Source organism: Rattus rattus, chromosome 15 (genome assembly GCF_011064425.1).
Source record: "Rattus rattus isolate New Zealand chromosome 15, Rrattus_CSIRO_v1, whole genome shotgun sequence".
NCBI classification, from domain to species: Eukaryota; Metazoa; Chordata; class Mammalia; order Rodentia; family Muridae; genus Rattus; species Rattus rattus.
Window position 1 is genome coordinate 63,019,305 of NC_046168.1, and position 14,673 is coordinate 63,033,977.

Here is a 14,673-nt window from a genome sequence, read left to right on the forward strand (position 1 = left end):
AACAGATGAATAACTGATACAGGTTATACTCTATAGTTTACATATAATAAGTATATGTATGTGTGCATCAGGGTGTGTGTGTGTGTGTGTGTGTGTGTGTGTGTGTGTGTTAAGCACACTTTGAATTGATCTAGAACAGTGGTTCTCAATCTTCTTAATATTGACCCTTTAATACGGTTTCTCGTGTTGTGAGTGACCCCCAACCATAAAATTGTTTTCTTGCTACTTCACAACTGTAATGTTGCTACTGTCAGGAATCATGATATGCAACCCCTGTGAGGGGGTCTTTTGACCCCCAAAGGGGTCACATCTCACAGGCTGAGAACCACTGGCCTAGAGCTCAGCCTCTGAACTTGTCTCCATGGCCAACCTCAAGGAGCACAGCATGAAGACTGGCTCACTGGGGCATGCTGGGAGTTTGGGCTTTTTATTCACATACCCGTGGAAAGGGAGCACAAAAAGCTTGCAGGCTTAAAGGCACACATCTACTTTCTCCTGTACAGTTGAGAAACCAGTTCCATGGTTTCTTCTTTCTGGTTGGTCTCAAAACATTAAATAGTCATGCCATCCCACAGATCCCATCTGTTTGACACACAAACCTCAGTATCCGAGAAGATGATTGCCTGATCTTTCAGATCTCTGTCTTTATTACTAAAAAGAATGAAAACTGTGTCACGTGTAGATCTGGAGCACAAAGACTAGTTTTCCCCCATCTGACACATTTTGGATGGGCTGTGAAGAGGTAGGAAATGTTCCCAATGTGGAGGTATTTGGAGGGGCAGGGAAGTAGTTCAGTCAAGAGTATGAGGTCATTGTGAATATACAATCAGTTATCTTAGAAGAGCCCAGAGAGCTAGCAAGCTCTCCTTCCCCACATAAGATGTACAAGACGTTATATTCACCAGTCCAGAAGCAGGTCACATCAAGAACTTGACCTTGGCACCGTGTTTCACAGTACTATGAGCTCTGACATCCAATATCCAGGACCGTGAAGGAATGCCAACTGTCTATAACCTATGGTGGTGTTTTCCAGCAGCCAAACCAAGACAGAATTTTAAAGTTTTCGCTCTAACATTTACACTGTTGTTTTTTTTTTTAAACAATTCTTAGATGTGTTGTAAGATCAGGGTTCCCTACTTTGTTTCGCATGTGGAGATCCAGCCTCCAACATCAGTTTTGAAAAGCCTGTTCTTTGCTGATTGAGAGTCTTTGGCATCCGGGTTGGCGGTCTCTTGACCTTCTTTGGAAAGGTTGGTTTCAGAGCTGTCTAATCTATTTCACTGAAGCCCACACCGTCATTCTTCATCCCAATATCACTGTTTTAATTACTGCTGACGTCGTATTGATTTTCGAGGTCAAGCATGATGAGACCAGCTCCGGAATTTGTTGTTCTCCTTTAAAATCATTTCGGCTATTGATGGCTCCAGAGCTATCATAGAAGTTGTCAGATGGATTTGTTTTTAATTTCTGTAATAAGCACCCCTGGGTTGTAGATATCTACAGATACTGAAGACTTTCGAAACCGTTAAGATGTCAGTGTTTTATTCATCTCTAGAAGATGCCTTTCCATTTCTTTGCGTCTTGTTTATATTTTCAGCAGCAATCAAAACCACTGCGGATTGATGGGGTTATAGACGATCTTATTAATATATCTTTAATGTAATCTCCTCATTTTACTTTGAACTATTAGCAAGACTATTGTGAATGGAAATGCTTTCTAAAATTCCTTGTAAAAACTGACTATCCTCCCGAGAGCTCCAGTGTGACAACATGGAACTGCTCATCCACAATCCTCTCAGCTCGCATGCGCGGGGCGTGGGCACGTGTGGCTTCCCGCTGTGCCTGCAGGCCACCGAGGTCCACATCAAACCCATGCAGTTCAACCCCAACTTTGTGGCGCAAATGATCCCCAAAGTGGAGTGGGCTACCCTTGTGCAGCCAGCAGACACCTTAAACTTGGCTGAGGTACCCAAAGCACGGACTGAAGGCTCTGAGCACGATGAGACGTTTTTTGAGGAAGAGGCACCGTGTTACTTGAGGTTGATGTACTGGAGGGCACCCTGCAATGCCCAGAACCTGGTCGTCTTTTCCACGGGATCCCCAATATGCTGTTGAACGATGAGGGGACTGAGACGTAACCTTGTTAGTCACCTCTTGGTATTTTGTGACCGTATCTGTTATGGTCTGTTAACTAGATGTGTCATGTGTGACTCCAAACTCCCAAGTGACTCACCACCCACCATGTACTTGAGCTCCATAGTATGTGTGTGTGTGTGTATATATATATACACACACATATATATATATACACATACACACAAACACACACATACATATATATGTATATATATATCATTAAAGGTTCAAAACCAAAAAAAACATAAAAAAGACTATCCACTGTTAAAGAAATTAAGCTGATTTATGAGTGGCAATTTTGTATCCTCCTACTGTGCTGGATTTCACTTATTAGCTTTAGCATTTTTCTCTTTCAGTAGAGTCCTCAAGGTTTTCTACATATCATTTGATAACAGGGAACCTTTCCTCATCCTTTCCCTTTTATATCAACTTGACACAAGCTAGAGTCATTTGAAAGAAGGGAACCTCCACTGAGAAATAGGATCAGGCAAGCCTATCAGGCATTTCATAATTAGTGATTGATATGGGAGGGCCCAGTCCATTGTGTGTGGGGCCAACCCTGGTGCTATGAGAAAACCAGGAGCTGGCCACAAGGAACAAGCCTATAGGCTTGTTTATAAACGGCTTCCTCCACAGCCTCTGCATCAGCTCCTGCCTCTGAGTTCCTGCCCTGACTACTCAGTGATGATCTGTGATACAGAAGTATAAACAAGATAAAATCTTTCCTCCCAAAGTTACTTTTGGCTACAGTGTTTTGTCATAGCAATAGTAACCCTAAGACAAGTCTTTTGTTCCTCCTGGCCAACTATTTTAGCTAGAACTTCCAACACACACTGGGTGAAATAGAGAAGGCAAAAGCAGCCATATTTATTTTGTTCGTGATCTTAGAGGAAAGTTTTAGTATTTCACCACTGATTACAATATTGTCTGTGAGCTTCTCATAGACCAACAAGAAGTTAAGGCGTTGAAGTTTCCTTTTCTTGTTCTACTTCGTCAAGTAACTTTTATGTAGGGATGTTGACTCTTATCAAATACCCCTCTGTATTGACTGAGATAATCATGGTTTTTTTTTTTTTTTTTTTTTGAGCTGGGGACCAAACCCAGGGCCTTGCACTTGCTAGGCAAGCACTCTACCGCTGAGCTAAATCCCCAACCCATGGGTGTTCTTTTCTGTCTCTTCATTCTGTTAGTGGGGTGTGTAATATTGACTTTTATATCCTAAGCCAGCCTTACATTCCAGAAACAAATCACATTTGGCCATGGTGTATAATTCTTTCGAAATGATGCTGAAGTCAAGTTTCTGTTACTTTACTGAAGACTTTTATATCAGTGTTCATAAGGATACTGGTTTATGGCTTTCTCTTCGCTTCTTGCTTTCTTTGTCCTTCTTCAGTACGGAGACTGTTGGCCTCTTAGACTGAGTCAAGAACCCTTACTCACTTTTTCAGTTCTTTGGAAGGATTTGAGAAGGAGAGGTATCAACGTCTTTCATATTTGGTATAGCTTTCCAGTTCATCCATCTGACCTTCCTGTGTTAAGAAGGCATCTTACTTAAGAATTCCTATTGCTACAATTAGGGAAAAAAAGACCAAAGACTACCTAGGGAGAGAGGTTTTTATTTCAGTTTATAGCTCCATATCATGGCCCATCACCAAGGGCAGGCAAGGCAAGAGCTCAAGGCAGAAGAACCCCAGAGACAGGAACTGATGCAGAGAACATCAAGAAGTGCTTACTGGCTGCTTCTCCTGTGTCAGTCTGCCTTCTCATAGAACCCACCACCAGCCTCACGGTGAGGTGGGCTCTCCTTAATCACCAATCGAGAAAATACACCAAACGCTTGCCCACAGGCCAATGTGGTGGGGCAGTTTTCTCCAATGGGATTCCTTTTCCCCAAATGATTCTAGCTTGTGTCAAGTTGACAGAAAATTAGCCAGCATAGAAGTGTATTAGTTATTTTTTTCTTGACTAGAGAAATGTAAGGAAGAAAGATATGTTTTGGGCACGTATTGTAAGGGGAAGCTTCACTAGAGCAGGGAAGCCATGATGACAGGGTCAGCCCATGCATCCGCAGAGTTGGAAAGCTCAGAGTAGGGCCTGAAGCAAGTCTAGGCTATAAAATTAAAGAACCACTCATAGCAGCCCCTTCTTCTATTTGGTCTCACTTAAGGAGCTTACAGCCTCCCGAAAGTGTCTCCAGATAGAGACCTATTGCTCAGATGCACCAAGCAAACCACAATAGGTAGCTTTTACCCATGTCTTCCACCTTCTTGCCACTCAGAGGTATGTTCAGAGTTCCTCTTTCTTCATAAGGCAGTTTTCGCAAGGTGTTTGTAACCGTTTGTTTTATCTAGAGAGTCCAGTTTGTGACTATATAGTTATCCATCGTCCTTTGTCATTCTCTTCATCTCTATGCATCTTGGATAACACTTCAAACCAGGAGAAAGCAGTCTGTCCTTGTGACTTGCCTTGAGCTATGGGTCAGAGCCCGCTGCTTGTGTCCATGTGTGCTGTGACCCCATGTGAGGGAAACCCCATAGCTCAGACTTGCTTACACCCATGTTCTCAGCCAACCTTTCCCTACCATCTGCAGAGAACAGTGGGAATTCTAGTCCCTCTCTAAGAGGCTCTTACAGTGATCAAGTGTCGTATACGGCTTCAAATCATTGCACATCTATTTTTCTATGTGCTGCTCCATGGGGAGAATTTCAAAGCCAAGGTAGAAGTGGTCTTCAGATATTCAGCAACATAGTAACTGTCTGATAAGATAAATTCTCCTTCCTGTCTTTTTTCCCCCATATACCTCTCTACAACCCAGATAGGACCATACTGCCTTTTCCACTCTAGGGGGCAGTAACAGCTTAGAACTCAGTGCCTCTACAAGGCCACACACACCCTGGCAGCCACAAGCTCCTTTATTCCTCCTTGGGAATCTATCCTCAGACTTCTTAAGACTCCTAACTCTACTCAATCTGGGGCACATCCCTTAAGAGAACAGACAAATCTTCCAGGAAGATCTGTTGGGAGGGAGGGGATGTGGATCCTTCCCATTTGTAGAATAATGCAGGGTACAGAGAAAAGAAGTCACCAGGTGCTTCCCCCAGCCCAGAGGGGCCTGGAGGGGGTGGGATAAGGGGTGGGGGTGGGGTGGGGACCACCACACTCTAATAAAATCCAGCCAGAAATAAGAAAGCTTAGAGGCCAGGAAGACTTTTTGGTTTTGGCAGGCTTCCAGCTCCAGTCCCTTCTTAGCTCAGAGGGCAATGTTTTACTCATGGCCCGGAGCTGTCAATGAGTTAACTTCTAGCCAAAAACCAGCCCTAGTGTGGAGGGCTCTTTAGTAAAGGCCACCGAGAATTTCAAAATAATTGAGAAACCTCTGAAACTTTTCCTATAACCATACCAAGAAAAAATTACCATATGATTTATGGTAATGCCTTCTAGACTTAAAAAGTTACTAGAGTTTTGTTTATTTAATATGGGGAGTTGGAGCTTCAGTGGCTCAGTGGGTAAGAGGTGTTCAGGTGTGAGGAACTGAGTTCTACCCTTGAAACACACAATGGCAGGAGAGAACCAACTCCCTTCACCGCCACACATGTGTCGGTCGTGGCATATGATCCTGCCTAGAATAACAAATAAAATTTTAGACTTTCACAAGTATTCTTTTAGCATGCTATTTTTACATATTGTTGCACCAATACAAACCATTGCTAAACTAGTTCCCTGGGATCTAAAGATGATCAGAACAGTATTAGATTTGCCTTCATCTTTTGTTATGTGAAAAGAGGATTTTTATTTATTAAAAGAAAGGGTCCCTGTGTGGAAGTCGGGTTGGTCTAGAATTCACCACACATACATTTCTCATCATGACTGTCTTTAAGATTTCTTTTTACTTTTATTTATGTGTATTGTGTTGGGGAAGGTGTATACCTTATATGTGCAGGTAAAGTAGAAGCCAGTAAAGGGTATCAGATCCTGGGGATTGGAGTCACAGCAGTTTTGAGCCCTGCTACGGGAATGCCGGAAACAGAGCCCAGGTCTTCTGAAGAGCAGCAAGTGCTCTTAACCACTGAGCCACCTCTCCAGCCCCTACTCATGGGACAATGCAGCTGAGGTACACCACTGTCTCCATTGCCTTCTAGAAGTGGCCTCATTTTGTTGTGGGTCCTGTCTAATCTTCGTGTGGCTCGGCTTGTGACTTGGAGAGCATCATCTTCCCAAGTCACCTGGCTTTGCCCCAGCCTGGTACCCTACACCAACACTCAGTCATCCACGGGACTTTGTTCTGAATGTATTGTGGGTGATACCAAAATTCCAATCTATCCTCAGAAAACAGAAGAGTGAAGACTTGCTATCATGGAGATGAGGAAGACAAGAGTTTTCCTTGCTATGAAAACTAAAGATCTATAAACCCTAACGGTAATTCTAAGACTATTCTGAGCGGTGGAGTTGTAAGAGGAGGGTGTGAGTTACTCACTCGGCTTTCAAGGTAAAACCAGGCTATTAGCAATGCCCAGATAAGCTACTTGGGAGGGGAACTAGCTGCATCCTCACCACTCTCTCTGCTTTGCACCTCCCCGTACTTGAAGGGATACATTGTGACTTTGAAGTTATCTGTTCTAGGGCTCTACACAGATAGACCAAAGGGCTGAACCCTTTCAGCTGCCACCTGGCAGCCGGAGCTCTTCCTGCCAGACAGTGTAACTGGCAAGAGGAAGTTAGTGTTGAGAATATGGGGTAAACAGTGCCCTGCCCTGCCTGTCTGCTCTGTGAGTAGAGAATGGAGACTAGAGGCTGGACAATATGGACGCCAGTTCCATCTGGTGTAAGGGTTCAGGGATATCACTGTCGGGGAAGCCACCCCCTGACATCATCTTCCATCCCATCAACTCCACCATCCCATCCTCTGCCACATGTTTTAGTCCAGAATGTCAGAAACAGTGGCATCATTTAGTAAAGGCCCTGCCAAAAATACTTTCTTCCTTCATTTTGCCATGAAGATTTTACACAGTCTAAAGTAGGTAGAAAGGAAGGAGGCATTCTTTGGTCTCACTTCGGGGAAATAGAGATGCAGTAGCCAGACCCTAACTCTGTGTGCCCTTCTCTGGACCAGAGCATAGTCTGTGGGTTTCCAATATTCCTATGGGTATGGGGCCCACCTTAGAGTCTCTGCATAGGGAGGGCCGATAAAGGCACCTGCCACACTGGGCACGTCCTGGAAGGTCTGCTAGTGAGGGCTGAGCCCCGGAGCTTTGAGATACACTGGGGCTGTTATCTACTGTCCAGTACTTCTGTCTTCCAACCACCTTTACTCCTAAGGCTTCCAGAGGCTGCTGCTGGTAGGAGGAGCTGCAGGCAGCCCTCAGTCAGTCCTCTATTCGCACTCACGGGCATTAGCCACAGAGTTCAAGGCCCTGTCCCAAGGAGATGACTAAACAGCCTGTCAGGACAGTCACAGGAAGTGCTGTCAGGACAGTCACAGGAAGTGCTTTGTTGACACAGACATAGCTTCACTTCTGAAGGAGCAGAACTGGTCTCTACCTTCACAATGGCATGTGGGACATTTTGTTTGGTTTCTGGAAACCAGAAGCCCTCTTAATTCATTTTTTGTTTCCTGCCTGTGCTAAACACTGTTTCTTAAAAAAACAAAACAAAACAAAAAAACAGCTCCCATGCCAGGTGTGGTGACTCATGCCTGTGACCCCAGCACTTGGGAGGCTAAGCATGGGGGGCATGAGTTCAAGTCCAGACTGGACTACGGTGTGAGATCCTGTCAACAAGTAAGTGTTGAGGACCTGGAGAGAGAACTCAGTGGTTCAAAGCACTTGATGCTTTTGCAGAGGACCCAGGGGTTGATTCTGAGTACCCACATGGTGGCTCAGAACCATTCACAACTCCAGTTCCCTCTCTCCTGACCTCTACCCATACCAGCCATGCACAGGCATACATCAGGCAAACACTCATACACACATGATAAAAATAAACAAATTTTTATACCACACTTTTTAACATGCCCTACACACACACACCCCACACACACACACACACACACAAACACACACACACACACACACACACACACACACCTACCATAAGGCTGCAAACCAGTAGGTAACAATGGTATTGCTACAGGACTCAGGAACAAGACAGGATTACAATCACAGGGGCACAATGACCCATCTCCTGGGGCATCTACTCTCAGGCCCATCCTAAAAGGCCAGGGTGGCCCAACACACCAGAGGAGATTTAAATTCCAAAAGTTGTTTGATGTCGCCCAATTCTTAACAACTGGGTCAACTTTTGTCAGAGGGACAAATGGCAGGAACCAACCATGTTCCAGGTCACATATGTAATTTCTTCAGTGTGCAGACGTACTCCACACCAAGGTCCTTGGGGGCTGAGGAGTATATTGTATTGGCAGAGGCCTACAAAGGATTGGTTCTCTTTCCCAGCAACCAGGGAGACAGAAAAAGTGGGCCCAGGTGAAGCTGGACTGGGAGGCAGATGCTTATCCTTCCCAAACTGCTGGTGCAGTCTCTGTGCAGAACCCCAGACATCTGACTCCACACAACTGACCAAGCTCCTGTAGCAGCTAGTAATGAAGAAATGTGAGCTGTGACTCTTCTCATTAACTCTTAAACTGGAATTCATCTTTCTACAAAGTCAAGAGTGGCTCAATGTATACTATCTCACATGACTCAATCTGACTAAAACTCTCGCCCCTGCTCTGAGGCCAGCCACCTCTGCATGCCTATTGACCACAAACCCTGGGCTGTCCGGATGTGGTTAGCAGGACCCACCTGGCGGGGGGTGCAGCTGTCAGAAAGGACATCTCAGACCTCGCCAGCTGGGAAAGCCTAGACCCGCAGTTCTCAACAACGAAGGTAGTGACCCCTTTGGGGATCACATATCAGATATTCATATCATGATTTATAACAGTAGCAAAATTACAGTTATGAAGTAGCAGTGAAATAAGTTTTTGTTGGTGTAGGAGGGTCACCACAACATGGGAAGCTGTATTAAAGTGTCGCAGCGTTAGGAAGGTTGAGAACCACTAGCCTGTCTGGAAGACCTAGGCCCTTTTATTGTTTCCTCATTCTTTGGTAGTTTAAGATAATGGGAAACAATCTAGATGGTCTCTCAGCCCCATGCCACACAAACAAGGTACTTGTAAACATTTGAGGTTGCTTGGAGAAAAACAAAAATGAGATTTGTGTCACAAATCTATCTCCTGCTGTGGTCATCATTTGAGCCTTTGACTTTCTTTTCCTTTAAGCCTGAGCTACCGGTTTTCAGTTTTGTTCAGTGACTTTCACTGGCCAGTATAATCCCATTGCCAGGCAGCCCTGTCACACACATTTCAGAGGGAGGTTGACAGGCCTCAGGCACACGGAACCCTCCTCATACTTCAAACCTACACTGTCTCAAAGAACGAATGAAGGGGCGAGGGTTGCTGGCAATGGGAGAAAGGAAAGTTATGGAGGTAGGAGCAGCAAGTCTCATCTCTGTGAACTCCCTCAAGATTGTGCTGTCCAGAGAGATAGGACTCATGGACCAAGGACAGCTGGACTGCCAGTGTTGTCTCCCAGGACTGACCCCCAGGAATCAAGGTCAGTCAAGCTTTTGAGATCCTGTTCTCTGCATTTTCTAGTTTGATTTCTACTGCTGTTAAAAAGGGGGGACTGGCACTAAAGAAAAGAAAGACCCACTCTGACCAAAAGCAGTACAGGGAAGGAAAGGAGTTACTTGCCATGCGCTTCCAAGTCATGATCCATCCCTGAGGGAAGTGTTAGGGCATGGTCTCAGCTAGGAGCCTGAAGCATGGTGGAATACAATTGCTGGTTCTCTCACACTCATGCTCAGTTAATGTTCTTATATACCCCCGGACCATCTGCCTAGGAATGGTACCACTCACCATGGGCCCTCCCACTTTGGGCCCTCTCGCATCAGTTAATAATCAAGACAACCCCCACAGACCAATCTGACCAATCTGATCTTGGCAATTCCTTAGTCCAGGATTTCCTCTCCGCTGACTGACACTAGGCTGGCAAACTGACAGTTAGATCTAAGAAGGTCAGCAATTCACCCTGGCTTTTCCTTTGGATCAAAGTGAATGCCCGCTCATGAGAAGAGAGGCACCTCGCACGTTCTCAACCATTTAAGATGAACACGGCATTATAATCCCAATAAAGATCCCACATGGGTGTGCAATACAGAGGCGAAAGACCTGGAACGCTGTCTCTGTGACACTCAGGCTCAGAACAATGAGAGGTTCCCCACTGAAAGGTTGGCAGGAACCTTCTGCACCTTCATGCTGCCAAGTAGCAGGGTGTTTGAGGTACTTGCTGGTCACACCGCCAAGAGAGGTGATCCTGGGGCTGTGGGCGCTCACTAAACAAGGGTGCTTCAGGATCTAGGAACAGGGTTTGGATAACAGATATGGCAGCACAAGGCAGAGGCAAGTGGACATACACATCCATCCTCACTCTGTCCCAAGTTCCACAAGTCAACATCCCATCCAGGGGCAACCTGGTCAAGTGAGGGGACCAAAAGCAGAGTATCTTCTTCTCTATGATGTGACTGCCAGGCTTTTGCTAGCTCTTGGCAGGAAGATGGTGAACACAGACTTCCATATTGAGAGGCCAAAGGAGGCAACCTGGAAAAGCCAACTAGAAGCTGTCCAGACTGGCCAGTCATGGGAGCAGAGGAGACAATGGGTTCTCGTGCGCAGTTCATAAACATGGGGACGGGATTGGTTTAAGCATTCCCAGTATGATCAAGAGGGTGTTAAAAGAGCCTGGACCTCAGCCAAGGATGACAGCTGGCTGCTCTTGCATGGTTACTTTGCTATCTTGGCTATGATGAGGTCTAGGGAACAATGAGGTGAGCATAGGTAGATGGAAATGGCTAGGGAAAGTGTCTGCAGGCAGAGACCCCAATGGCTATGTCCTGGGTGATACCAGAGAAGCGTGTCCTTCTCTTTGTGGGCACACCAAAGCAGCCAGGAGATGGTGTGCTCATGAGCTGGTGGGCTTGGTGACAGTGTGCTTGGACAGGTACTCAGCACTAAGAGGTCTGTTTCTCTGGGTTGCCCGTTGTAGAGCCCCTGAAGCACATTGTAGGAAGATCAGACAATGTGTGTAGCACGATGTCCTTGGCTGGAACACCATCCCAGCCTCTATATAGGATGTCCCCTAGCTGAGAGTCAGATGGATAAGAAGTGATCTGTTTTTCCAGCCCCTGCAGAGAAGCGACAATCCAAGGAAGGAGTTAGGGGTGGGGTAGAAAGGACAGAAACTCAGGTGTGTGAGGAGAGAAGGAAGGTCTGTTTCCTCTTTATCTACTTTATCTCTCCTGTTAGAACCATGAGCCGTGCTGATAGTCCGACTGAGAAAGCAGAACCCCAGTCTAAGACAGAAGCGCCCTGGTTACAGTGTGGAAACACACCTTGAATGTTAGGAGACATTCCCTCAGAGCCTAGCCCTCAGCTGGGTGATATCTACAGTTGTGGTTGACAGGGAAAGAAGCCCTGGGGATGAACGGGACTCAGTTGTGGGTCACCAGAGAAAACTGAAGTTTCATGGTAGCTCAGGAGTGAATGACCACACTCTTCTCATGGCCACTTTATAAACACAGGGACTAAAGGCATGCCTCTCTCTAGGCTCCACCTTGGAGTAGAACCCAGATCTCAGCACACAGCTTACCTCCACTCACAGAGCCCCCTCGGTAGATAAAACCCACCAATTACTGACCGTCTTCGTTCCTACTCAGTGTACATCCTAGAAGGACCTCTCAAAGTCAACTTCCCACACTCCAGAAAGGGAGGCCCTGCCAGTCAGCGTGCTACCACTTCCTGGCTCATGGTCCCCATGCTCCCACAGAGACCAGCACCGGGTAGACCACCAGGTAAAACCACACAAGAACTTTGTTTCTTGCCCCAGTCAAGTTGTCTTCCTGCTATACCTCTTGGTTAGTAAACACAGGACATATGGCCAGGCCACAAAGCTTAAAGGCAGTGAGAGCAGGAGAGCATGGGGCTGGGGCTGCACCAGGGAGACACAGATTCACTCAGAGGCTATGGATACCCTCAGTCTAGGCAAGTGCAAGAAGAAGACCAAGGGAGGGGTCAAGGCAAGACACCCTGAGTGTCTAGGGACTCCTGGAGCACAAAGTGCAAGCTGGGAAGATGGGACATTTTAGAACTAGAAACTACTAAGTCTTACTCAGGGAGTAGAGCTAACACCCAGGACTGAAGTATTTCTGGTAATCCATACATACCTGAGTGCATCAGCCTATTGTTTGGTGGTGATGTGAGAGTTGTACCACATCTGCCAAGGAGTGGCTGGTACCCACAACCGTTATATTAAAGCAAAGACCCTGCATGGCCCTGTAATGGCTGCTGTAATGAGAGTTTCCTCGTCTTCTTTCTTTGAGCTCAGGACTTTGGATTTGTTCTCTCTTCGGAGATCTGAGCTGCCCTTGCACAAGAATCCGTAGTGTCAGGGATAGAGTGTGGATACCAGAGGACAGTGGTCCGTAGTGTCGAGGTGGATACCAGAGGATACCCAGAGTTTCACTGTGGTATATAAAGATGTCAAGGAAGACCAGAGGAACGGGCTAGCAAAACCGGGAACCAGAAGAGACTGAGGAAGGCAGCAAGAGAAAATGAGGAAGCTCACAGGAAGTGGAACTGTTAGGTCAGATTCTGTCTGCCACCACTGTCCCAGACTGTGAGGTGAATACAGCACACACAGGCACACACACACACACACACACACACACACACACACACAGACACACACACACACACACACACACACACACACACACACACACCACACACCCTTCCTGTTCTCTGTTGTGCTTACCTCTGCCCCCAAGAACCCCCAAGCCATTAGGCTCCCTGGGCAAGCAAGATGCTACCCTATTTAGAGTTGTCCCAGGCACAGGTCCACACAGCCCATTACGATGGTCATACCCCATACTCACAACAGCCTCTCCTAAGTCAGACCTCCCTTAGGAAGTGACCAGGAATCCCTGGTCCCTAATAAAGGACATTCTACAAAGAATGTCTCTCCCACTACCCAGAAAAGGGTGGAAGAGGAAAACTAGATGCTCCTGTGTCCTACACTGACATTAAGAATCTAAACTCAGCTAAGGGCACACTATTTCCATGTCTCTTGCTAAAAGTCACCAGAATTTATGTACAGATTACAAAATAGGTGGAGAACATGATGTCCCAGCAGCCCCTGGCCTCCCAGGCTTGATTATGGCTTAGCCATACATCACTTTGTTTTATGAGGAGAGGCAAGAAGTTGAGGGTAAGAGATAGAAAGTTCTAAAGAGCACAGACTGAGGCGCCTCACTGGATGGCTTGTGGCACCCCACCCGCCCAGTTCACCCTGTTCCGTCTGAGGAGGCACGCATCCCACTGTCCCCTCCAGCTGGTTCACATCCGAGAGTTGCAGCCGTATCTGCTAATGTATGAGGACATTACTTATCCCTGGACCAACTCCAGGACCTGATCCAAGCAAAGATCTCTATATATAACGTGGTGCTGCCCGAATGAAACCAGACACAGGAGAGAAGGCATGGGTGTGGAGGCTACGCCTAGCAAAACTAATTAGGGCTGATGGCCAATAATCAGGCAGCGGGGACTTTCACACATGAAAGACCTGAGCGAGCTGTTGGAGGGCGTTAAGTCACTTTCCTGGCTGGACACTAGCTGTACGTGAGAGGTCACTGAGTCGTGTGCACACAATGTGTGCACACAATGAGCACACTTTTCCAGGTTAACTATCAACCCAAACCGCTAACACCTCAGCGTTACCTCAGTACCTCAGTGAGCCAACCAGCGACAGGCGAACTATCCCGCCCTCACCCTCTAGCCTTTACTATATCCTGTCTGGGTTTGCAACCCCAGAATGGAGCCCAGGGGCCTTCCAGATGGCGCAGGCCCATACACTTACCGGCTGCAGCCCGTCCTCCTGTCTCTGGCTCTGGTTGGGGCGGTTGATGAAGGAACGTGTGGAGACTTTGTAGTGGTTCAGTAGGCAGACGACGACCACCACCATCACCGTCACCACCACGACAATGATGAGGACCTGCGCGAACTCCAGTTCCGCTGCAAGGAAGGAGGAGGAGGATCATGAGCAGCGGCCATTTTCCTGACTATGGTTCCCGCAACTGCAGGCAGTCATGACCCTTCCTAGATACCCCGTGAGGGAAGACAGAAACTATGGCTCCATTTTGGAGGAGAAGAAAAGGCAGTTGTAAAACTGGTGCATGGCTGGGCTTGAACTCTGCCTGCAGATACTGTGGATCACACGCAGGGCTCTGGTATTGTAACTTTTTAGACAAAAGGGAGGTTCTGGGAGTGCCCTGTCCCACAGATCTCTGCTGCTCAGCTTGGTGAAGTTCAAAGACCTGATCTTCAAGCTTAAGGCTTTAAGGAAATGTTTTGCTGGCCCGGTCTACCAGACCGCCAGGGTTTTGGCTGCAACTTTCCTCACTGACACAGTGGAGTTCAAGGTCAGCCTG

At 46.8% G+C, this 14,673-nt stretch overlaps 1 protein-coding gene and 1 pseudogene across 3 annotated transcripts in view; one reads left to right on the plus strand and one right to left on the minus strand.

Annotated features, from left to right (window-relative positions):
- Ldlrad4 (low density lipoprotein receptor class A domain containing 4) overlaps positions 1–14,673 on the minus strand; it is a 203,232-nt gene that overhangs the window by 10,932 nt on the left and 177,627 nt on the right. For all 3 annotated transcript variants that reach the window (XM_032885581.1, XM_032885582.1, XM_032885583.1), the window contains one exon: positions 14,103–14,257. In XM_032885581.1, the coding sequence (XP_032741472.1) occupies positions 14,103–14,257 (155 nt within the window). The remainder of the gene's footprint in view (positions 1–14,102; positions 14,258–14,673) is intronic.
- Positions 1,771–2,138, plus strand: LOC116884471 (annotated as a pseudogene).